The sequence below is a fragment of the Podarcis liolepis genome (assembly GCF_965112155.1).
Source record: "Podarcis liolepis genome assembly, chromosome: 10".
NCBI lineage: Eukaryota > Metazoa > Chordata > Lepidosauria > Squamata > Lacertidae > Podarcis > Podarcis liolepis.
In genome coordinates, this window is record NC_139562.1 from 39,146,145 (window position 1) to 39,170,648 (window position 24,504).

General features: G+C 38.9%; 1 protein-coding gene across 5 annotated transcripts in view; it reads right to left on the reverse strand.

Moving 5' to 3' along the window:
- LRRIQ1 (leucine rich repeats and IQ motif containing 1) overlaps window positions 1–24,504 on the reverse strand; it is a 99,279-nt gene that overhangs the window by 21,075 nt on the left and 53,700 nt on the right. For all 5 annotated transcript variants that reach the window (XR_014516533.1, XM_083463078.1, XM_083463080.1 and 2 more), the window contains one exon: window positions 19,115–19,216. Coding sequence is in view for 4 of the 5 variants with exons in the window: in XM_083463078.1 (XP_083319204.1) it covers window positions 19,115–19,216 (102 nt within the window). In the remaining variant the exon portion in view is untranslated. The remainder of the gene's footprint in view (window positions 1–19,114; window positions 19,217–24,504) is intronic.

The following is a 24,504-nucleotide window of genomic DNA, read 5'->3' on the forward strand; positions in this document are numbered from 1 at the left end:
AGAACAGAAAGCTCTGATTGTGATGAACACTGGATGGGACAGGAATTGCTGCCTCCTTATATGCCCACTGTGCCATTTCTGAGTTTTTACTGGTGGTCAGTTTTATTCTACGAGCCTTAGCTGGTTCCAAGGTGTGGTTAGCACTCAGATCTGGCCCTCTCCCTCTTCTTTCCAGTCGCCTTTGACTGGATCTAACTATCCAGGGGTCATTTACCTTTAACTTTTACCCACCAACCTTACTACTGATGAGCTTCTATCTCCTGATCCTGCGCTGTTCTCAAGGGATCCAGGACCTTACTCTGTTCTGCTTCTTCCTATTTTATGTTTGTTCCCTTGAGTGACATCATTTCTACTTTTCATGTGCACCTGGGCCATGGCTAAATAAGATGGACTCTGCATTGGGGTGGCTTGGGATGTAGGATGTACATGATGGACTGCGGTGACAGAGCTTATTTAGAAGGTGTTGTAATTGCAGTTCTACGAAGATGTAAAAGAAAAAAAGTGGAGGGAGATGGGGATAGCTTCTGATATCAGAAACTAAATCCTGGTCAAACTCAGTACATGTACAAAAGAAAGGTGAATTTGCAATATAGAAGGAACAGAAAGAAAAGAAGCACCACATCCAAACATGTGTGAACCAAATACAGTACCAGACAAAAGTGAGGTAATCTCCTGTGCAGACATTGCTTCAGAAATGCAGCAGACACTCAAAAAGTTACTTACCAACTCACAGCAGCTGGTAGAAGTCAACTTAGAAAGAAGAAATTCACATCGGAATATGTGATATTATATGTTAAAGATCTCTATACGTAGTGCAGACCTCTTGTTTCTGGCCTTTTCAGACCAGAAAAGCCTGAGTCTTCTGGCTGATTTTGTGATGTGTAGAAACACTCAGTGTAAGGTGGTGGAATGAACTTCCAAATTCATTCCTGATTTTTCATACTGTGAACTTGGAGCACTGAATGTAATCAAGTCATATCTCCAGCACCTGTTTCCTAAAATCTATGTATTATCAGGATGATCTGTTGGAGCATTTAATCCCTTGGGATGATTATGTGCCATGGGAAAGTACCCTTTGTGATCACTTTGATTCTCTAGAGCAAAAAGAAACCATATTCTCTGTACTTTAGCCTGCTCTTAATTTCTCTCTCTCTCTTGCCACCAGCAATAACATTTTCATAGCAATGCTTGTTCTGTCTCAAGACATTTTGGGAACGTTCCCAGTCATTTTGTTAAGAGAGTAACAAAATACACGGACATTTAAGGCAGCAATCACATGCACTCTTACTTGGAATGAAGCTCTAGAATGACTTACTTCTGAGGAAACATACACCGGATTGGGTTGGATTTACTAAAGACAAAATGCTAGCAAGCTTAGAAGTATAATATACCCCATGTGCAGGCTTACATATTAGTCATCTTGTATTGTGTTCCCCACTTCCCCAGTGGTGAAAAGTTGCATAGGCAATGCTAAATGGACTTCGTTTACTTTGGATGAGAGTGCCAAGACTTATTGTATCATTATGATATTGGCTTTATTTACAAATAATTATTTACAAATATACAAATTAACCCTAAGTGGAGGCAAAGCTGATCTGGTAACCCACATCAGATTTGCAGAGATGCCAATTCACAGTGTGCTTTCCCCTTCTGTCTCAAGTTCACACAAACACACACACACCCCTCTGCCCCCTCCTCTTAGTTGGTATCCCAATCAAATGTATTCCCAACTATCTCAGAACCATTTGCTCCGATCAGCTGACTATTCTGGGGTATTAACCAGCAAATCTATCTAACTAAAGAATTGTTATTCAGGTAGGTAGCTGTGTTGGTCTGACACAGTCAAAATACATAAAAAAATAATAAAAAATGTCCACTAGCCCCTTAGAGACCAAATAAGTTTGTTCTTGGTATAAGCTTTCATGTGCATGCACACTTCTTCAGAATCGTTAGTCAATAGTTGTCACAATATCAATTATTTAACAACATGGCTGCCTGTCATGCTGTATTTTAAACAGCTCATTGGTGATGACAGCCCTAAATGAATGTATCTAAACAGGCAAACCCTTGGAACATTTGCTTCAATTTAGTATTTTAAGATGTGACCATGACCACACTGTACAACAGATCATCTAGATTTCAAACCAAATCGTAATAGCCTTTCCATTTGATTTTACATCTCAAAAACTAAATGATCAAATGCCGTTCTTACAGTGACTCACCAGGAGACCTCTCCATCTGGCAGCTGGCTTTTGGAGCTTTTACCTGGTGCCAGACCAAAAGAGATTGACTGCGCTGCTTCTGTTCTGCATAGCCAGCTGACCAGTAGCCTCCCTGACTGAACTGGCAGGGGCAGTCTCTGGTATGGTGATGGAGAACTCTAGGACTATTGCCCATGCCTTTGCAAGGCTACTTTCCCCCGATCCAGCTTGAGACTTCATTATTTATTTATTCTATTTAAATATGTACAAACTGCACTTTCACAGAAAAAATGCAGTATAATGAAGTGATGTCTCATGTGGTCATTGGCCTGACCCACAGGACAGGACATTCCCTGGATTTGGTGGTCTGGAATTGGAGTGGTGATGGCTCTATGACTCCAATGCCATGGTGAGACCGCTTCCTGTTGAACTTTAGGGCAACTTTATCAATTTTCCCCTGCAGGGGTGGGAGACCAATTAAGATGGACTCTCCTAAGAGTCTTATGGGTTTCAATGGATTCTTTAATTTTCTGGAAATTTTCCAGTGGACAGAGCTGGCGATCCTGTCAAGGCCTCTGTCTCACTGTATGGTGCTGAAATGCAGAAGGCTAGCAACACAATTGCCTCATAGCATCCCCTTTGATGCTATGAAGCACATTCAGCCCCCTGGCATACTGGAGAACTGTGCGTGGAAAAATAGACCAGTTCACAAATAAAAGTGCAGCTGATTTAGCGCATGTATGCCTACTTGTGATCGCTGAAGAATTGATGCTTTTGAATTATGGTGCTGGAGAAGACTCTTGAGAGTCCCATGGACTACAAGAAGATCAAACCTATCCATTCTTAAGGAAATCAGCCCTGAGTGCTCACTGGAAGGACAGATTGTGAAGCTGAGGCTCCAATACTTTGGCCACCTCATGAGAAGAGTAGACTCCCTGGAAAAGACCCTGATGTTGGGAAAGACTGAGGGCACAAGGAGAAGGGGACGACAGAGGGCGAGATGGTTGGACGGTGTCCTCGAAGCTACAAACATGAGTTTGACCAAACTGCGGGAGGCAGTGTAAGATAGGAGTGCCTGGCGTGCTCTGGTCCATGGGGTCACGAAGAGTCGGACACGACTAAACGACTAAACAACAACAACAAATGCCTACTTATGGTGGCAGTGAAGAGGGCCTGCTTTGCTGCCTCTCTCATGAAATTTACTCTTCTAGCATATAGGTTAAAAAACATTGTTCAACACCATTCTAACTACAGTGGTACCTCTGGTTACGAACTTAATTCATTCCGGAGGTCCGTTCTTAACCTGAAACTGTTCTTAACCTGAGGTACCACTTTAATGGGACCTCCTGCTGCTACTGTGCCGTTGGCACACAATTTCTGTTCTCATCCTGAGGTAAAGTTCTTAACCCGAGGTACTACTTCTGGGTTAGCGGAGTTTGTAACCCAAAGTGTTTGTAACCCGAGGTGTTTGTAACCAGAGGTACCACTGTACTGGTATTTTGTGACGTAGGAAAAACAGTTAAATATGAACCTATAGTAGTAAAAATATTTTCTGGAACTTAAGTAGTTAATAAAATGACCAAATAATGTGACTGTGGAAAAAGGGGTTGAGTAAAATGGGCATATATGCTAGAGACTGAACAAATGCTAAAAATTCAACTACTGTTTAACTTTTCTGATTTATAAGTATAATTCACCTCCCACACAAAGCATCAGTACTACTGCTGCCAGGGTAAGATTAATAAAGAAAGTAGTCATTCAGTCCATGCATCCTGGATGAATTTCAGATCTCTCTAACACTGTGCCAGCATTCAGATCTAATGTTCAAGGTTTGTTTTTTTGTTTTTTGTTTAAACAGGCTTGAGGTTGCATTAAGAAAAATGGAAGACAGATATCATGGCAATCTTATTTGTGGTCTGAAAGCAGTGCATAGTAATTTGGATTTTTACTTAAAAAGGTAAGTGGCTTATACTTTGATCATAGTGATTTGCACCAGGCTGAAGTCTTAGAAAACAAAGCATACATTAAGGAAAGTGCTTATATAAAAAGGAAAATCAGATTGACTCAGTGTATTTCTTCTATTGTACCTTTACTTTCTAAATTACCATATTTTTCTGTGTATAAAACTAGTTTTTTCCCCTAAAAAAGAATGTCAAAATTCTGGGGGTGTCTTATGCATGGATAAATCTCCCCCATTTTCTTAAATTGGAGTCCCCCAAAATAGGGGACGTCTTATACATGAGGACGTCTTATAGACGGAAAAATACGGTAATTTTTCAGGGTCATTATGGCATACTATGAAATAGGGAGAATTACAATAAGGTATATACATGCACATCATTTACGCTTATTACAAACAGCTACTCCCATTAGTCCAATATATGTTAATGTATAATTAAACCAGGAATAGTTAACCTGTGATCATCCCTGATCAATTCTAGGAGCTAGAATTCAAAGCATCTGAAGGACCACGTGTTAGCCATTCACAAGTTAAAACAATAATTGTGGATACTTCATGTACAAAGCATGTAGTGCAAATGATTTTGCAACAGTACACATTTTTGCACTTTCAGGAATCACTCCTGTGCCTAAGTAAACAAGAAACATGCAGTGTGCTTGTAAGAGAACTTATGAATATTATCTGTGGATAGATCCCAGATCTTGAATATTCATGTTGAAATTTCAGAGATCATGGGTCTCATTAAAGCAGAAAAATATGGGAACTGCTTCTTTACACATAATGCCCATGTTGTAGTGTACCCAACCCAAAGGCTCAGAAAGACTCCTGTACCTGGAGGAACAGCCAAAGCATAAGTGAACCAGTTGAAAATCATAAAGAATTGGCTAAAATATAACTGTTTATTAAATATAATTTCTTTGATAAAGAAAGCATTCATGCCAAACTGACCGCAGCGCAGCTTGATAAATCAGGACCTAGAAAGTTGTGAGTAATCACCAGAAACATGGGCTCCCTCCTCATCCTCCCCTCACTGGCATGCCAATTCTGGTTGGTTTAAATGATTTGCAACAACACCGGAGCATCCATATTTGTATTGTCTATGCCTTGCATTCTTTGGCTGTTGTGGTGGAAGAGCCAGTGTGAAACTGGAGCACATATGGTGGAAGTAGAAGGAGTCATGATGAGAAAAAGTTGCAGAAAATCATAATGGAACCATTTTCATTATGCAAGAAAGAAGCACTTTATGATACAAGGTTAAACAATGAATGAGTGGCAGCGTAGCTAAAACATTGTAATTTGCTACTTAGGCAATGTGGTTAGCTATACTATACTCAAAGATTTACTACGGACAGTGGAGTAAGTTGGATAATTTGCATGGCACCAGAGGGGATGGATGCAAAAAAAAGATGCATTTAGCAACATTTGAACTATAATACTTGGATGACTGCTGTTAAAAGTACAGGTAATGCGTTCTATGCAGTATTTGAGGAAAAAGTAAAAACAAACAAACACAAACATTAAAATCTTAATATGCATTTTGCAATGGAATACCTAATAAGAAAGTTGTTTATATATTACATGACTATGATATATTTCCATTTGCAAAATGCAGATTTAAAAACCTCCTCAATTTCAAAGAGCGCACCGGTTACAGAGCACCGTGACAGCTCAAGTAAATTGTAGCATATATAGCCTGGACTACTAGGAAAGTCTGACAAAAATCTAAGAAAGCAGACCTGGCTAAGAGTCAGGAGTCATGCTTATTATATAGAAGTCCCAGGGGTATCTTTCAATCAGAGGTCACAATCGAGGCAACAGAAGCAGTGTCACGATATCAGAGAAAGGGCCAATTCAGACCTGCTCCCTGACAGTCACTGAGGTCAGGGCTTGCGGCAAATCATTGTATTACAAGAGAATATTCCCTGTACACTTTTAGAGCTGTCATCTGAACAAACAAGGCCAGGTCATCTGTAGGTTAAACAAGAAACCTTTGCTGACAGCATAAACCATATATTCTCTTTAATTCCTTTTTAATTTTCTTACCTGTATCATACATTTTAAAATGAATATTCTTTGTTTCCACTTTGACACAAGCTAACAATTCAAAATATATGAATTTGTGATTAATTTATTCACTTCAGTAAGAAATATTTCCTTACTATAATGGACTGTTCACCATCTGCACAATTGTTAGGCAACTATTTAAAAAGAAATGTGTATCTGCAGTTAAGGTCTTAGTGATGGGGAGGAAAAAGGACAATGTAGATATATTCAATATATTTTGCGATGGACCTCATTGACAGTTAGCCTGATGTAGCACAAACAATCCACATATGGAAGCAGGGTTTTGCACACAGAACTGGATCCGATACTCTGCATCTTTGGTCAGATACCCTCAAATTTGGAAAGCTGTGCTAGACAGGTTAAAACCTGCCATAAGATGATTCATATTGGACCAGGGTCCATGTGTGCATCTCCCAACACAGGGATGGGAAACCTGTGGCCTTCTGTAACCATTGGCCATGCTGGCTATGGCTGACAGGAGACGGATTCCAAAAACATCTAGGAGGGCCACAAGTTCCCCATCCCTGCCGTAATAAATGGATAGTACACACTAAGGGTTGAAAGTGCTTATCACCAGATTGGAGAGGCAAAGTCAGTTCAGGTCTTCCTTATCCTCCCCACCCTTACACATGTGATGGATGTCAAAGCTGACCTTGCTAGTGCCATGGTTTGTTTGGATTTTTTTGTTATTTATCTATTTATTTTGCTTTTAGATTGCCCTTATATCGACCCCAAAGGACCTTAGATCAGTATAAAAATTACAACAACAATTATGTTAAACCACAATTAAAATATAACAGGCAATCAATGAAAAGGGTTCAGCGGCAGAAGTTACACCTTTTATTTGCATATTCTTATGTTGAAGATCTGTAGGTAGATAGTGGCCATAAAGGCTGTTCAGGTGCAAATGAACTAGTTGATTTCGCATGACTTGCTAGTAGTTTGCAGACTGCACATGTTAATAGTTTCCAATGCGAAGAATTTTAATTTGGGAAGTGTATGTTAGATATAATACATGCACTAGCACTTATTAGAGAAATGTCAAGGGGTTATACTGCTGTACAATCCCATTATTAAATATCTGAATCATTTGTAGCCATGCCTACAATTTCTCATAAAAGTTTCTAAATCTAGTGTACTTACCTTCTATTTGTGCAGATTAACTGAAAAGTGTAAAAGGTATATGACTTTGTTCCTTTTATTTAACAGCACCACATTTTCAATATCTAGGCTTCAATTTTGCAGTCTTCTCACAGTGTTTTGTTTAAAATAACATTTCACATCATCAAAAGGAATTATAATATGTGGGTGTTCCACAACTTTATTAGTTACAAAAAGAAAGAGCATTAGCTTGTGTTCGATATTAAAAACTATGTCAAAAGGAAACAACCTTTTGGGAATGCTGTAACTCTCTGACCTCATTAGGACAATCAGTCCTTCATAATGCTATAGTTAACATCCATGGCATAGAAAAATCAGACCCCCCCCCCATAAAACTTGCAGTCAATCACATTATGATATGCCCATATAAGGATTGTCCATGTCCTAATCCATACACTTAACATTATTGTAGGTACTAAGGCAGGAGCATATTAAGAGGTAAGGTAGACTACATAGGAGGATTGTTCTAGAAAAAGAGATCAGGATTGGGTCATGTAAAGACACGGCATCTAGTACCCAAACATGAGCCACACTGGATGCATTCCCTGACAGCTGGTCAGCTGACCATTCACTGTACATATGTGTTTGAACAGACGATTAGCACTACAAAAGAAAACAATGCTGACCATGTTTTATCACTGCTGAATACAAAGATGTTCCAGTTTATGCAAAATGCAAGGATGTGTCAATTTAAGCATGTTGGAGGAAGTTAAGCATTCTTAAGTGGGAGGCAGACATTTCTTTCTGTGCTGCATGGTCACAGGGTAAGTGTATCTAAAACAGACCACAGACCAAGTCAGTGGGATGATAAATGACACAATCTCAGCAGCAGCAGCAACATGTCAATGGCAGCAATAAGATCTCAATAATATATAAACTGTTTGAGAATTTGTACACACCAACATGTGTTTGCAAAATATATCTTCATCATTTATATCCTGTCCATCTGCCAACACTTTCTACGTGAAATAATTAAGGTTTACACACAAGAATATAGCTTTCTATTCTAGATTGATTTAGTGCAGCATCCACATCATAGTTCTATATGCACAATCTCCAATGCAGATTAAAATTCTCATTCCACACAACCATGCTTCACACAGTGCAGATTAAAAGAGTGTGGGAAATTCCACTTTTAAACTACTGTTTAGCTACCTTCTTTATGAATGCCAATAGTTAATATGAATGCTAGGGTTATCAATCTACTATTGGGAACTATATGTCTTTCTTAAATATGAATATATATTTGGGGCCAAACTTGACAAGACACTATTCACATAATTAGCAACTGGGTATGAATAGTTTAAAAAAGTAAATAGATGACATGACCTCACCCCCATGTGCTGATATGGGTGGTAATGAGAATTTAACCCATTGCTCCTGCTACAGTCCCATCCATAGGCCCTACATGTCTATTTGTGTCCTATTATTACCACAAACGATGGTTGGACAGTGTTCTCGAAGCTACCAACATGAGCTTGACCAAACTGCGGGAGGCAGTAGAAGACAGGAGTGCCTGGCGTGCTCTGGTCCATGGGGTCATGAGGAGTCGGACAAGACTAAATGACTAAACAACAACAATTACCACAAACAGGAGCTTTTCTTCCAATACAAATAGTAGGCACAGGTTTCCAATCCAGACTAGATTAGAGTAAAGCAAAGGGGTTAAGCAACCTCATTCCATGCAATAGGATGATGGTCTGGATTAGGACCTGTGCCTCACCATTCAAAGAATTGCTAACTGCATGAATGATGTCCCGTCTACTTTGGCCCTCAGTTATCTAGCTGGAGTTTCCATAACTGACCTTTATGTGTGAAAAAAGGACTTAAAATAACTAATCAAAGCATTTCTTCATTCACTGAGACTGTGCAGAGTGTAGGAAGAAAGACAATGAATGAGCTGAGGAAAAATACAGTGACATTTGTATTTGTATTTAAGAAGTCCAAGCATTGTAATACTTTATTCAATCTTTCTTGCCAAACACCCTATCCTTCCTCATCTGTCCCCTGCACATTCTCCCCTGAGCCAAACCTATTTGAATTTAAGTTGTTACTAAAATTATCTGTCTTTTGCACTCTAAGACCTAGGTCACAACCTTATTTAGGGGCAGGAAATAGTTATCAGGTCACCGACTGGTCAGATGAAAAGGATTCGAAATGCTTCAGCACTCAGCGATTTATTTCTCCAAATGACTGCCTTATGGAGTATAAAATATTTTAACATTCTTCCTTCCCTTCCATCTATTCTTTGTGTGGGGGTATGGAAAAATCACTGAACTTCATACCATGAGGAACAAATTGGTGAAAAAGGAAGTACATTCAAAACAATCAAAATCAAATCTTTTGTATTGCCTGATCTACAGTGTTTGTTTAAATTTTAAAATTGTGATCTGTGGTGGCAGGAAAAACCACATACACTCCTACCAATGAACGTAGCAACTTGTTTACTGAAAAATAAAAAAGCATGATACATTTTTTTAAATGCAACTTCTGGCTTAAGTATACTTAGGATTGCAGGCGACTGATTAAGAGAGTAAGTTCCACTGGACCTAGTGGGTGACGTCAAATGCTGCCATTCTGTTTGATCCACTAGACCTCTACTAGTATATGAGAAGAGTAGGCAGAAAGCTTTCTGCTACAGTCTCCTCCCCACACTTGAAAATGAGCTTCAGACAATTGGGAAACTGTCTGGAACACCATAGAACAGTATAGAGGGTTGCACTAGAAATTGACAAAAAATGCCTCCCCTTGTAGGCACTTCTGCTGGATCAAAAAACATTCTGCAAGTGGAATGGCAACACTGGATTTACTTCTGAGTAAGCATGCCCAATCTTGCATTTGATGGTGGAGCCATTGCAAAATGCAGAAGTATGCATGCTGGGCTTTCAGTGCTGATAGAAGCGCTCACTCAATGGACATTACTACACCTGAAAGCAGTCTTTGTCTTAGCTTGACTGATATGCTACTATAATTAAAATAGATAATCTGATTTAACTAATCTTATGAATCCTCCCAGACACAATTTTGCAAGTCGATCCTGGGACAATGAGAGGTACCATCTTTATACTGCTCATGCACCTGAAAACCAAGTACCACATTATAAAATAAGAGGTATGGGAGCATTCCCCAAAGTCTGATATCTGAAGATGTAATATAGAAAAGTACATGTGAACAATACTGTGACTTCTCTGATGTATTTCCATGTAGAGAATAAGACCTACTAAATTTATATTTTCCTGTAAATATGAAAACAATTAGGCTGCATGTGCCATCCGTTATTCTCAAACATGGAAGTACTTCTGTGTCACTAGCCAGTAACAGAGGAAAGAACTATAGCAGGCAAATTTATTTTGGTTTTGAATTTAAAAGCTAAATATCATAATACTAACAAGGAAGAACCAAACAATTCATTGTCCAACTATAACGTCTCTCTCGCTCTCTCTATCTCATCTTTCTGCACAGGAAGACATTCCATTTCCAACAAGACTTTTAAGCAGATATCTTTCCCAGTCTACATCTGTATTAGCATTGTTTTTTGCAGGCTCAGTGCAGCCAAACTGCAACTTCTATTTCCTATATTTGTTGCAGTCACCCTTTCTTCTTGGTCTTCCATTAGCCTCTAGAGTACTTTGCGAGTCTTGGGTCAGCCCTTTCTCTTCCCCATATTTACCTTTTGCCCAAGTTTCACCCCTGACACACTGTAACAGACTTTTTATGACTTATGACTTCATTTCTCTTATGGGCCGGTTGGAGGTGCTGCACAGCCTAAGACATTTAGTTGTCCTCCCCTCTTTGAGGAAAGTGGATCCTGCCCATGAGAGCAACGAAGTGCAAAGGTCATTGAGGTCTGCAGGCACCTAACAACACACAGGAGTCTATAAGCTTCACTGACCTGATCAGAGCGGGGGTGGGAGAGTGAAAATGCTTTTGCAAGAAACCTAGTAATCCTAAGACTGCAGTACTAAGATCACTAACTGCATCACCGGTAAAGATAATAAATGGTCCCATAAAATTTTAAACAACCAGGCACAACTACCTGTTTTATAGACAAATGTGTGAGACTCCAAAACAGAGAGCCTTAAATTACAAGAATTAGCATGTAGGGCTCCACAAACATTTTTTGAGGTTAAAAAGGGGTCCTCATACTCCTAAAGGTTGGGAACCATTGTATTAGAGCACTGATTAAAATAACCTTTTCCTCAAATCACAATATAGTTTTACACTATTACCTCTAGCATACCATGATGATATTTCATTACTTCACTTTGAACTTGGTGCTTAAACTACAGTTCTATTCTCTAATAATATCTATCTGAATATATATTTATTATTCACGGCCAGATTAGAAAATCAGGCACAGATTTTATTTTTAAATTTTGTTTTAAACAATGAGAAAGCAGACAACTTCAACTATGTAACTGAAGCTCCAGTGTGTGCAGTGTATGGACCCTGCTGTCTTACAACTTTTGAGAGCACTGCTGTTGTGAACTGGGTTTGCACTCTGCCAGCAAGGCAGCTCTGACCCATGGAGAGCACTCCTTCAGATCAACACTGCCTCAGGCTTTGCTGCGTTCTCCAAGAAGTCTTACATTTCAGGCATCAAGTTGAATTTCTTCTGGAGATGATTAACCCAAACCCATGACAGATTTTTTCCAAGATATCTAACTCCTTATGTTTATTTTATCCTGGCTCTTTTTGGATGTACTGGACACAAGTAGCCTACTCATTTTACATGTTAAAGGGCTGGTGGAGAGCCATTAATTCCTTAAAATGAGAAAATATTTCAATGAGCAGGGCTCTGTTGTGTGAGCTCACACTAGATAATAAGAAACAAAGCTACAGGACTGTGATTCTTGAGTAAAAGATTCCCTTCTGTCTTGGAAGGTTTCTTTAAAAACACTTTTCATCACATTCCGAGGCACAGATCTTAAACCTTATAGAAATGCTGCCACTGCAATATTATAAATGGCCAGTTTCATGCAATTTGGCACACAGATCTGGAATCAACAAAGAATGCATTTCTTGCAGTTTCCAGTAGCTAATTGTATGTTATAGATTTTGTGAACCATCTCTAAGTAAAATTAGATTTTGAAGATTCAAAAACAAGTTCTGCTTTTGGAGAAGATAAAATAATAGTTTAGGAAGTCTAGTTATTAATATCTGAAAACAATAGCTGAAAGGAGCCATAATGTGTAATATCCAATGCCAGACATACTTGAAGCTAACAGACATAACTAACATAGGTTCATTGATTTCAATGGGTCTTCCCTGAGTATAACTTAGTTGGATACAACCTAATATCTTTATTTGCTCTTTGAAGTGATACCAATGATACTTTTATAAAATGATGCTTACTGATTTATAAAAGACATAAAACCAATATTACTTTCAAATCACACGAATAAGTGTCACTGGGGTCATCTCATACATTCTCTAAAAATACAAAATGAAACAAAAAACTAACATCCAAAGATAATGTAAAATCTAGACTAGTGATACTTTTTGTCTTTTCCTATTTTAAAAAATCAACCATAGCATTTTTTGAAAAAGTCCAGAGATACTGATATTTATATTGTAAATCCAGCAAGAGTGCTTAGAATTCTAGCCTCAGACAATGTTATTAGAAAGAGAGAAGGTAGACTGGAGCCCTAAATTCAAGAGAAACTCAAACTGTTTCATGAAAAGAAAGGGTGAACCGTACTAATCTCAGACATGTGGGGGTTGATTTTGCTTCCTTAGAGGTATAAGATAGTTTATCTGAGCTTTTGCATGTTGCAGGGCTGACCTTTGGCACTAACACAGGCCCAGAAAGCTTTAGCTCAAATAAATAGCACAGAAAAAATGCTAAAAACAGTGGCCCAGCTCCTTTAAGATGTTACAAAATATCCAAGAATATTTTAAAGGGCACAAGCTCCTTTCATCTGATTTAGAGATTAAGTAAAACATGCGAATGGTCTCATTCCAATGGTCTACATTTAGAAGATGCCATCATATGTACATTCATTAGGCAGAAGGTTCAGGCAAAACAAAAAGTCAAGACTTCTGGTAGCATTCTTATCTTGCTAGTCTAATGCAGGGGTTCCCAAATGGTGGTCTGCAAACCACCAAGAGATTCATTCAGCTAGTCTGAGTCCACATTAAATATTTGTATTGATTTTTAATTGAATTGCTATTGCTTCTTTTATTTCTTATATTGATTTTAAATTATATTCCATGGAATTCAAGTTGTAATACTATAAAATAGTTTATACTCATTAGAACAATCATACTGCCTAGATACCCATATATTGTATTGTACCACAGTTTCAAGCACTTTTTTCTTTCATTTTGTTTTAACTTCTCTCTACCCTTTTCACTTTATTTCTCTCCTGAAAATTTTAAATAAAATATAAATATTTTAAAAAGCAATTGCTACAAGAGTAAGTAAGTAAGTAAGTAAGTAAATAAGTAAATGGTCTTCCAAAACCCTCAGCAATCTTCAAGTGGTCCACGTGGGGGAAAAGTTCTGGAACCACTGCTCTAACGCCTTCAGCTTCTGGAGAAAGTTCTAGGATGGGCTTCCTCAACCTCGGCCCTCCAGTTGTTTTGAGACTACAATTCCCATCATCCCTGACCACTGGTCCTGCTAGCTAGGGATCATGGGAATTGTAGGCCAAAAACATCTGGAGGCCGAGGTTGAGGAAGCCTGTTCTAGGATCTACATGCCCACTGTCCTGGGTAGATCACTATAAGAAATCCTAGGCTGAGATCTGCTTCAAATCTTCAATCCGTATCTTCTTGTACTTAAGATCACTGGGTACAAATGTACTAAGGATTCCACTCTTTTTAAATTTTTAAGTAACTTCTTCTCACTGGCAATATGGGCAGTTGTTGGTATTTCTGTCTAAAGAGCAAGACTCATGTCTTGCCAAGGAGTTATCATAGACTTTGGAGACAAGGAGTTGTCATAGACTTTTATCATAGATTTTGGAGTTGGAATGGTTCCCAAGGGTCATCTTGTCAACCCCCTGCAGGAATCACAGCTAAAGAATGCCTGGCAGATGGTCATCCAAGCTCTAGTGAAAAACCTCTAAAGAAGGAGTGCTCACCACCTTCTGAAGGAGTCTGTTTCGCTGTCAAACTGCAAACAAAGCAAATGGGTTTCTTGCTCTTGATTTTGTTCTGTTGTATCTTGAACCTAAGGCACTGTGATTGTCTTAACAAGAAAGTGCAGTATAAGCCATCCTTTGCCAACCAGGTGCTCTCTAGATGCCAGGGGCTGATGGGAGCTGCAGGCCAAAACATCTGGAGGGTGCCAGTTGGCAGGAGGCTAGTATAAGTAAATAAACTAAATTCAAGGTCAGCTAAATGTTTGGGAATGGACACGTAGCCTATCCTTTGGTCTGATCCAGCAGGACAGATCTGTTGTTCTTAAAAGCTCGGATGTGAAAAACAAAAACAAACAAGCAAAAACTTTGTTAGAGCAATGCAGTGCTGCTGCAGATGTAATCCTAAAAACCACATGTAAGCAGAAGTCTGCCTGTGGAAGACAGTGCAGTCATTAACAGGTTAGATGTTTTGAAAATACGAATGTTGAAATTCTTAGAATACCAAGCAAACTGTGGTCCCCAAGGAAAATGATTATATTTTCTGATCAGGAGGCTAAATATTTGCATAGTTCAACTTAAAAGCAAGAGAGATTAAAATATCTGCATAGCATACAACTACCAAAACATCAACTTGTTTATTTATTACCATTTTATCCTTCCTTTCTTCAACAGAGCTCAGAGTATAAAGCATGGTTTTTCATCTGAAGCCAGGTTTGATTTCCTCAAGAACTGGAACAGCTGGTATATCAGCCTAAGCTGAGTAAAGGCTCTTCTGGCCCAACTATCAACTGGTAATTCAGATGTAAAGCTGAATCCAGGAGTTTGCTCGAGCAACAAACCTGATTTTTCAAGCCATCTAAGGCAGGTTGAATCCCTACTCCAGGGTAGCTCTCTCCTGACCAGAAGCACATCCATTATCCGAAGTGAGCTTCAATTTGTTAGTCCTCATCCAGCTCAATACCACCCCATCATGTGTTCAGAACCATAACAGCCTGGTTCATATTAGATGAAAGGAGAAATAGAACTGTGTGTCATTTACATATCGATGACAATATACTCAAAATCTTTGGAATACCTCTCCCAGTGGTTCCATGTAGACAATGAACAGCATGGGGGACAGAATTGATCCTTGGGGGACACCATACACCAATGGCACACTGAACAGGAATCCTCCAACAGTACCTTCTGGGGGAAAAGACCAGTATCACTGCAAAACATCTCTGCCAGTCAGTCCAGAAGGATATCATGGTCAGTGGTCTTGAATGAGAACAAGAGAACCTACCAGGACTTATTCCCCCTCTTAAGTTCCCAGCTTGGATTGTCTACCAAGGCAACCAAAGCTGTTTCAGTTCAAAACCAGGCCAGAAGTGGAATTCAAAAATAGATTGTTTTCACCCCATGTGTGTCTGTGAACTTGAATCACCCAGATTCCCATTTTTTGTTGGTTTTGCAAGCTTTTATACTGCTACTTTATTTATTTTAGATTGTACATTTATTTTTATCATATTGTTTGTTTTTATATTGTACATCACTTAGAGAGATATAAAATATCCAGTGGCTTTTATATCTTTAAAGGTACCGTATCTTTGTGTCGCGTGTCAATGATACCAAGTTTAGCTGTGGATCTTGTACTGGCAATGAATGGAGCTAAATATCAGATGGGGCAGTAATAGTGCTGGTGAAATGGTAAACTGCAATGTTCCATCATATGAGATCAGTACGAACCTGGTATTATGGTAAAAGCATGCCGTTCCCATAATTAATATTATCTGTACAACATTTTGCACTACACCCCATATGGCAGTTTTGCTGGCTTACCATACACATTGAAACAGCTTTAGCTGAATCAATGTGAGGTCAAGACTGTGAAAGTATGACTTGGCATCTATCTCTAGCTGTTAGTGAGCCACTGGTGCATTGTTTCAAGTACTATCTGTGCTGTTACAGTAGATGGCTGGGATTTGTCAGAAATTCTTTGTGTAGATCTTCACAGAAAATTCATTTCTATAACTGTTGGTTGCAATGTGCTTCTCATTACGATGATTATCCTCCCCTATTCTAACAAATGTAAAAAAGATGCAGTACATGACATATTTGTGGTGCATTTTCATATCCAGCAACATCAAAGTCTGATTACGTATATAATGCATATGTATACACATAGTTATTAGTTAAACAGTAGGCTCTCATACATGTAATTGACATTATATACTGAATAAGTATTCCCCCCAAAATTAGCCCTCTTTGCGGACCCCAAAGGACTATACAAAAGTTGTAAAACCTTTTCTCTTCACTTCTGCTACATTATACTCCATATATTCTCCAACAATAAAGGAGTTGATCCTTCCATTGTGTTTCAATCTTGGCTATCCAGAATAACCTTTTTTCTTTTTTTAAAAATAATTACGTTTATTTTAAATATTTATATCCAGCTTCTAAAAAAACAGAACAACCAGTGGTCTACATACAAGTTAAAGGAATAAAATATAAAAATTAAGAAAGATCACTGATCAAGAATGCCTGGGTGAATAAAAAAGTTTTCATCTGCCACCAGCAAGATACAGATGCAGCGCCAGGGATTCCAAAGAGAGACAATGGAAAAGGCCTCATCTCTGGTTACCACCCCTGACCTCACATTTGAAAGAAAAGGAGGAGGAAGAGAAGTACTTTAGAAAGGAAATTTTATTTCCTTGCATAAAGAATACAATGGGCCAGTTTGCACTTAAAAATAGGCCAAATTATAGTGAATTGTGAACGAATGAACAGTGGAAAAATTGCTGCTACTTCTGCTGCTGCCATGCTTCCTGGAATGCAGCTATAGTTCACCTTAGTGACAAGCAAACCTAGGCTCATCATTTGTCTTCCTCAGGCAAAATATGAATGGTAAACCAAGAATTACAACTCATGGTTTGATGTGGTTTGACAAACCACAAGCCCATGTTCAGACGTAATGTGAAGCCAAACCATGGTTTAGCTCCAGGCAGCATGACAGCAGCAGGACCTGGGGAGGAGTGAAGGAGTAATGCTTTTGAATCTGAGTACTCACACACTCACTCTTTCATAATAAGCCATGGTTTGGCTTAGTGTAAATCAGACCAGTATCTAAACAATACAAACTATTATTAAAGTGGGATCTCATTGACCCAATAAACTGGGTTACAAGCATCCTTTCTATCCATTATAAAAATGTTTCATAATTCACTAATTGGACAATACATTAAAAACAAGCACACACCAGAGATGTCTTTTCCCCTATCATTTCCCCATCATTAAAGAACAATGCATTTCATGTGTATGATGCTTGCGTTCCATAAGAAGCTGTATATACTGAACTAAACTGCATAACAATGTGGAAAAAATGGTCATGGTAAGAGCATCTCCCAGACAAAAGGATACTGTGCCATACAGTATAACAAATTTATATTGAGGTTTCTGCATTGACTTCTATTGCTATTTCTGCATATTCAAAAGTCTGCACGTGCACAGGAACTATGTGGATTTAAAGCCATGGATACCACCTGCACCACTTTCTTTCTTATGTCCTTGTCAGAGAAAGATACCTATGGAAACAATTTGCTTCTATACTTCCCTGTTGTGTCAATTCCCCAGTTAGAAGTTTGTGTACTATACTACAATAAATAAATAAATAAATAAATAAATCACACACTGTTTAAACTCTTCAGGATAAATATGCCTGCCCAGCAATCTCTATTCTCCTACTGAGTTTTGCTGCTATCATCCTACAAAACCTAAAGTATGAAAAATTTGAAGCAAGGCAAGAACTGGATGTCAGCTCAAAATAATTATTTTGGCATATTATAAATCTAAGTTAAAATTGGTTTTAGTCTGATCTATTAACTGGACATTTTAGTACAGGTAATAAATGCTTCCCCACTACAATTTCTATCTAGAAGAAGAATATTTAAATCCTAAAAATATGAAACACAAATGTGTGCAATATGAAAATAATAAAACAAGTTAGCCACATATGATTATGAATACCGTAAAAAACCCTTGCATATCTAGTAGCCAGATACAATTTTGGATATATATTATTTCTCTTCCTTATTGTGTCAGGATTTATTTTAACACTGATAATTCAGTCAAAATGAGAAGAAGCAGTCAAGAAACATACTATGTATTTGATAGTCTCATTCCTTATACTTTTTCACTACTGTGATATATTCCAGTTTAACAAAAATGAAAAAGTGTTCTAATTGTTTCACTTCCTAGGGCATCCCCTTTCAAAACTAGCAACCCTTTTAACAGATAACATATGTGTACTTGCTGCTGATGTTAAATTCCACCCTGCCTCCTGCGATTCCAAACATTCAAGAAATAAAGGAAATATATTTTCTATGAAGATATCACTTAGTTAGGCTCTCTGATAAACTGAAGTTTAAAATTTCCACCTGGGTACTCTCTCTCTCTCTCTCTCTCTCTCTCTCTCTCTCAGTGTGTGTGTGTGTTCAAGAGAGGGGGGGTGGACAGCAGATTTGCATTATCAGAATTAAAGTGTTTGTCATTGTCAACCTAAAAAGAAGTATTTTAAGGAAATTGATCCATACATCTGAATGACTTTCATAATTTCGAAAGATCTGAGAAAAAAGTCAAACATAAAATGAAACTCCTTTGCATACCTTCAAAGTAACCAGTTTTTGCAGTCTGTGCCTTCTTTGGTGGTTTCAGAGGGGGATGTTTATTTTCATTGTTTTTGAACAACGCCAGGCGCACAGCTGGGTCTAGACGACATGAACAAGTTAAAATCAAAAGGTCAGATCTTGCTCACTCATTCCCTAAAAGAAGTATTCGCCTTTTAGCCATTTATTAAGGGGTGGGGAATCTATGTAGGTTTTACATCATCAAGGGAAAATATACTATTTCTAACATTAAAGAGTTAAAAAGAAAGGAGAAAGGAAATCACTTTGATTTATGTGACATATCTTAAACAATTATTCCATGGCCCAATTATTCTCTGGGCCAGTTTCCATGGTAAAGCAAAATGCCAATTAAAATCTGTATATTTAAAATAATATTTAAATCTTCTAGCTGGAAGCTGCACTTTCTGTTGAGTAGGTCCAGCCTACATATTCTATAACTAGACTGACCTGTTGAGACTGCCGAGGATGTTGAATAATGGTGTCTATTTCAAAATTGGAAATTATAAGCATCCTATAATCTGGTGCTAACTTTAAAGAAGACCTATAATAAATATTTTCAAATAATGTGTTGCATAAAGTGTGTTACTTGTCAAATCCACCCGATGAAAACAGGCTTCCCTACATTTATCGTAATTCTACATCCCCTTGCCCGGAGAAAAAGGTGCTACAATGGCAACACCTCTCACCTTGGGGAGGGGAAAGAAAAAACTTCCACTACATCCAGTACCTGAAGTGTGGGAAGTATCTTTCTTTTTTTTTTAATGATATTTATTGGAAAATTTTTAGAATTACAAAAGAAAACAAAGAAAAAGAGAAAGAAAAAACCAAGAAAAAACAAACCACATCAAACAATAGAAATTAATAAAAATCAAAATCAAAAAATAACACAACACGATCAAAAGACAAAAATATACCACAAACATTTAAAAACAAATCCAATATTCTCAAATCCTTAACTGTCATTACCTTCTTTCTTTGACCTCCTCCTCCTCCCTTTTTTTGTATCCTAGTTGTTAATTGTCGCAGCAAATCCTTTCCATATTTCATAATATTCTGTCATTACATTACCTTAATCTATTTTAATCTTATCTTACTATAAAAAACCTTAAAGCTTAAAACTTAAGTCTTTTACCAATTTCTCATAACCATTATATTCTTACATAATTCTTTAAATATTTTTACTAAAGCCAAATAATTTCGTTCCAACATTTTTCTAACATTCATCAATTTTGTAAAACAATCCTAATAGGAAAAAAAACAACAACAATCCAATCTTCATCCAGCGTCTCTTCCTCCTGGTACCGGGTTTTGTCAGTCCTTTCTATCCCATCAATCTAGCGCATTAACCTGGTAATCTTATATCCGAAGCCCTTAAGTCCCTTCCATGTCCCTTCTGAGGCTCTTCTTCATATTTATAGCTATATTTTCCTTTGTCTCCTGCTCCTTTCACTCGTGGGAACTCCAGCTTAACAATGTTTTTGACCCTTCTCGACAAATCAGCCCCCTTTCCATAGTCCACACTGAACTCCATGTGGTATTTAAGAACCTGTTTCAAAGTACCTCCAAAATTAAGAGCCCCCACAACCCCAAACATCTCACGGCCCATTACCAGACTTGAAAAGTCCAAACATCCCTGCATAGGGGGGGTCTATCCAGCCCCCCATTTCCAAGCCAAACCAAACTTTATCTTTCCAAGTCTGGCTTTTCCCAAGCTCATTTGTCAAATCCAAAAACTCAAGTTCCTGCTGGGCCGCAGCTCCCTCCATCTCTGGCGCCAAAGATTCAGCAACATCCTCTTCCCTCATCTGTTCTGTCAGGGCACACTCCTGATTTGATTCCTGGGTGGGCTCCATATAATTTCCCACTGCCTCTTCAAAATTTCTGATCACATCAGTCATCAAGTCCATCTTCTCATGTAGCTGTTCCGATAGGGCACTTATTTTACAGAGAGCACACAACAGAGCTTCTGAATACATTGTCCTGCAAGATCAGAAGTCTATTCCCATGATCGTAATCTGTAGCAGCTGCAAGCTCCCCGATTCAGAATTGGTTACAGTTTCACAGGCTCCCTCTAGGGGAAAAACTTCTATTTGCTCTTTTCTTTTAAAGGCAGATCTAACAACAAAGTTTCCTTTTTCAGTTATTTTGTCAATATTTGTTCCTTTAAAATGCGAAAGGGAACAATGGAATCACTATGCTTCGCTTCTTTTAGCTATCTGTCAAAAACATTTGTCTCTGGTCAATGAGCTTCAAAAAACGTCAGTCCTGACACCCCGCTCCAGGATCAAGACGGTGGAAAATTACTTTGCTTTACACTCACTTCTGCAGGTTTAAACAGTCCAGAAAAAATCCCCCCACTTCTCCTGCTTCCGAAGGGGGTTCAACAATCTTAAATGGTGAAAGTTAATGCATTACAAGCGATTTTCTGAACTCTAGTTTGCCATGTCTTTGCTTTAATCTATCTACAAAGAAACGGAAGGCTGACTTCCTGTTTAGACCTTCCCGTTTCAGTACCAAATTGAAATAAACTTTTAAGTCCAATTTTCCTTTCTACTCGCAAGTCTTTATTTAGAGTCCAATTGTCCAAAATTTAAGTACTCACGGTGATTGTTTTAAAAGCCAAATTGTCCCAGGAAAAAGGCAGTGCTCTCCGGCAACGGCTGTGCGGCTTCGCTCCACGGAAGAAGCAGTTGACTCTCAGCACCGCGCCACTTCCCCCTCTTTGCTCCGGAGCCCGTTAGTGGGTTCCTTTGCGGGTTGGGGGGGGCGCTAAAGGTGCCAGCTGAGTCCCATGGTCACAGGCTTCCTCCGCCTGTGATTTTTGAAAGGGTCCCCGCTTCGCCGTAGCGGAAAAGACCCGTTTCCCGTGGAGCCGGTCCCTCCGGATCAGAGGGAGTCCACCATTACCGATGGCGCCACCCCGGAAGTCCTGAAGCGTGGGAAGTATCAAACAGATGGCCAGTGCTATCTGCTGCATGGGGGCTACTCAGGGGGAAGGTGGCTGATTCCACTTACTGCCCCATCTCAATAGGTGATCAGTGCTATCAAATATATCATAGAATCGTAGAGTTGAAAGGGACCAAAGGGTCATCTAGTTCAACCCCCAGCAATGCAGAAATCTCAGTTAAAGCATCTGTGACAGATGCTTCAATCATCTGCCAGCATTAATCCTCTGGAAATGGGAGATTTTCAGACACAGCACTGTACATGTAGCACACTCCTATGGACATGGACACCTGGATAATGCCTATGATGCGTCTCCATTTAAACATATTAAGCTCCCTTCACACACACAAACCCAATGGTGTGGAAAAGTCTCCATCATTATTCAGAACTACATGTTTGTGAACAATAGTTATGTGTGTGGGGCCAACTGTATGAAACTTTCCCACTCGATCAAACCTGTAGGGAATTGAAACCAGCAGAACTGTACCTTTATTCCTATGGTTTACTCTATCTATGCCTTTATTCCTATGGTTTACTCTTACGAAGCAAATGTGTATTTTATTATATTATGCACTGGTAACAGAAACTGGAATTACATATGATGTAGACTAGAATGTTAAACCCTATTATTTGAATGATGTGCCATTAAAGATAAGTTGGCTTGGCTCTAGAAAAAGTGCTTAGCACTGTAATGTAAAACGAGACAAAAGCCCTTGACAAAATTTATATATTGTTTTATTTTAGTGAAAGCTTTAAGTGGTTAAAATTTGTTTAAATAGGATTTTTTTGTGGGGGAAGAACTATGACAGAGTATTTGTGAATTACAGACCAATCCAATCTGTGAATTGCTGTGCTGGTGGGCATTTGGATGGAGAGGAAGTGTTCCTCTGCCCAAAGCAGCCTTGCTTCACCACCCTCCACTGACAGTAGCCAGTGGAAAACCCTGAAATGCAGCAGGGTAACACACATGATCCTGTAGTTATGAAGTGTGCCTTGTTATAGTCACATGATAGCACTGGGCTCCAACTAGGCGTCTTTGCAGCACCAGTCTGAGTGCTGGTGCAGGAAAGGGGCTTTTAAAAATCCCCATGTTCCACTCTGAATGGCGTGAGTGGTGGGGTTGTGGATGCAGTGATTACTGTGCTACTCCATCATGCCCAGCCACTGCCAGCCAGGGGTTAGGCTTAAGAGGATAAATACTGCATCTTCAAGAATCAAAGTATAATGAGGAACACAGTTCCTATCTTGTCAAGACATGGCAAATAACACTTTGTGACCATGGGTGTTTAAAACCAAAGTGATACATTGTGGACTACTGCTTAATTAAGACTGTGCATTCTTCACACTTGGAAATCTTTTGACGTTCTGCCAGTTCTCCTTGGCTGCAAAGTGTTCCAGTATCATGCCCACACTTTTCCGATTATCTTATATTAGAGAAAAGTAGTTGGTGTGGATACAGTAGATGAATAAATCACAGCACACATTTGGTATGGTTAAACTGTGGCCACAACTTATTTAACTGCTTGAATAAACATTCATAACTGTAATGGATTAAAGCAGAACAGCCCTCTGATCCATTACCTGACAGCACTGGTCCAGCAAAGTACTCAGACACCAGTTGTCTACAGCACAACATATATCAAAATCTAATCCTGAGTCCTTCCTTTTGATAAAAGCCACAAGACTTGGGTACTTGCCAGAACCTAATTTCCCTTCATGCAAACTTTCAGACATCAACACAGACAGACTTCGTAAAAGAATACAAACATGCAAATAGCCTGGATTGCCTTCTTTCTAATCTGAGTTAAGGATAGTGCTCACCATGTACCTAGACAACGACTCCATATTGTGCTTGAAATGGAGAAATGCTTTTCAAAGAGAATATATAGCAGATGTCAGCAAACCTGGGGTATGATTCAGTTATAATTTGGGTCTGTGGGGCTTTAAACTGGCAGGCAAATTTGGTGGACTTCAGAAAATGGAGAATTTAGCAGTCCCTTCAAACCCAAACATTACAATTTGCATAAGAATCTGAATGAATCCAAAGACCCATTAAGTCCAGCATTCTGTTTTCTAGAGATGCCCCAGGAAAGCTCACAATCAGAGTAAGATGACAATAGTCATCACCTGCTCTTTCCTTTCTCTCTGATTGTGCTGCTTTGAGCCATAGAGTATGGACAGCAGAGTTACTGAGCAGCCTATCAATACATAGTCTATGGTCCAGGGCAACGGGCAGAGAGAAACATGGGGGAAGTCAATATAGCAATACAGCCAGAGCTGCCAGAGGCCACACTAGGAGGGCTGTTGGATGCCATTCCTTCCTGGTACAAAGGCTACAGACACTGAAGCAGTGTACAACACACATGCCTGGTAAGAAGGTGGATGTGAAGTAGCTTAAAAGGCTTCTTACCAAAGAAGCTAAG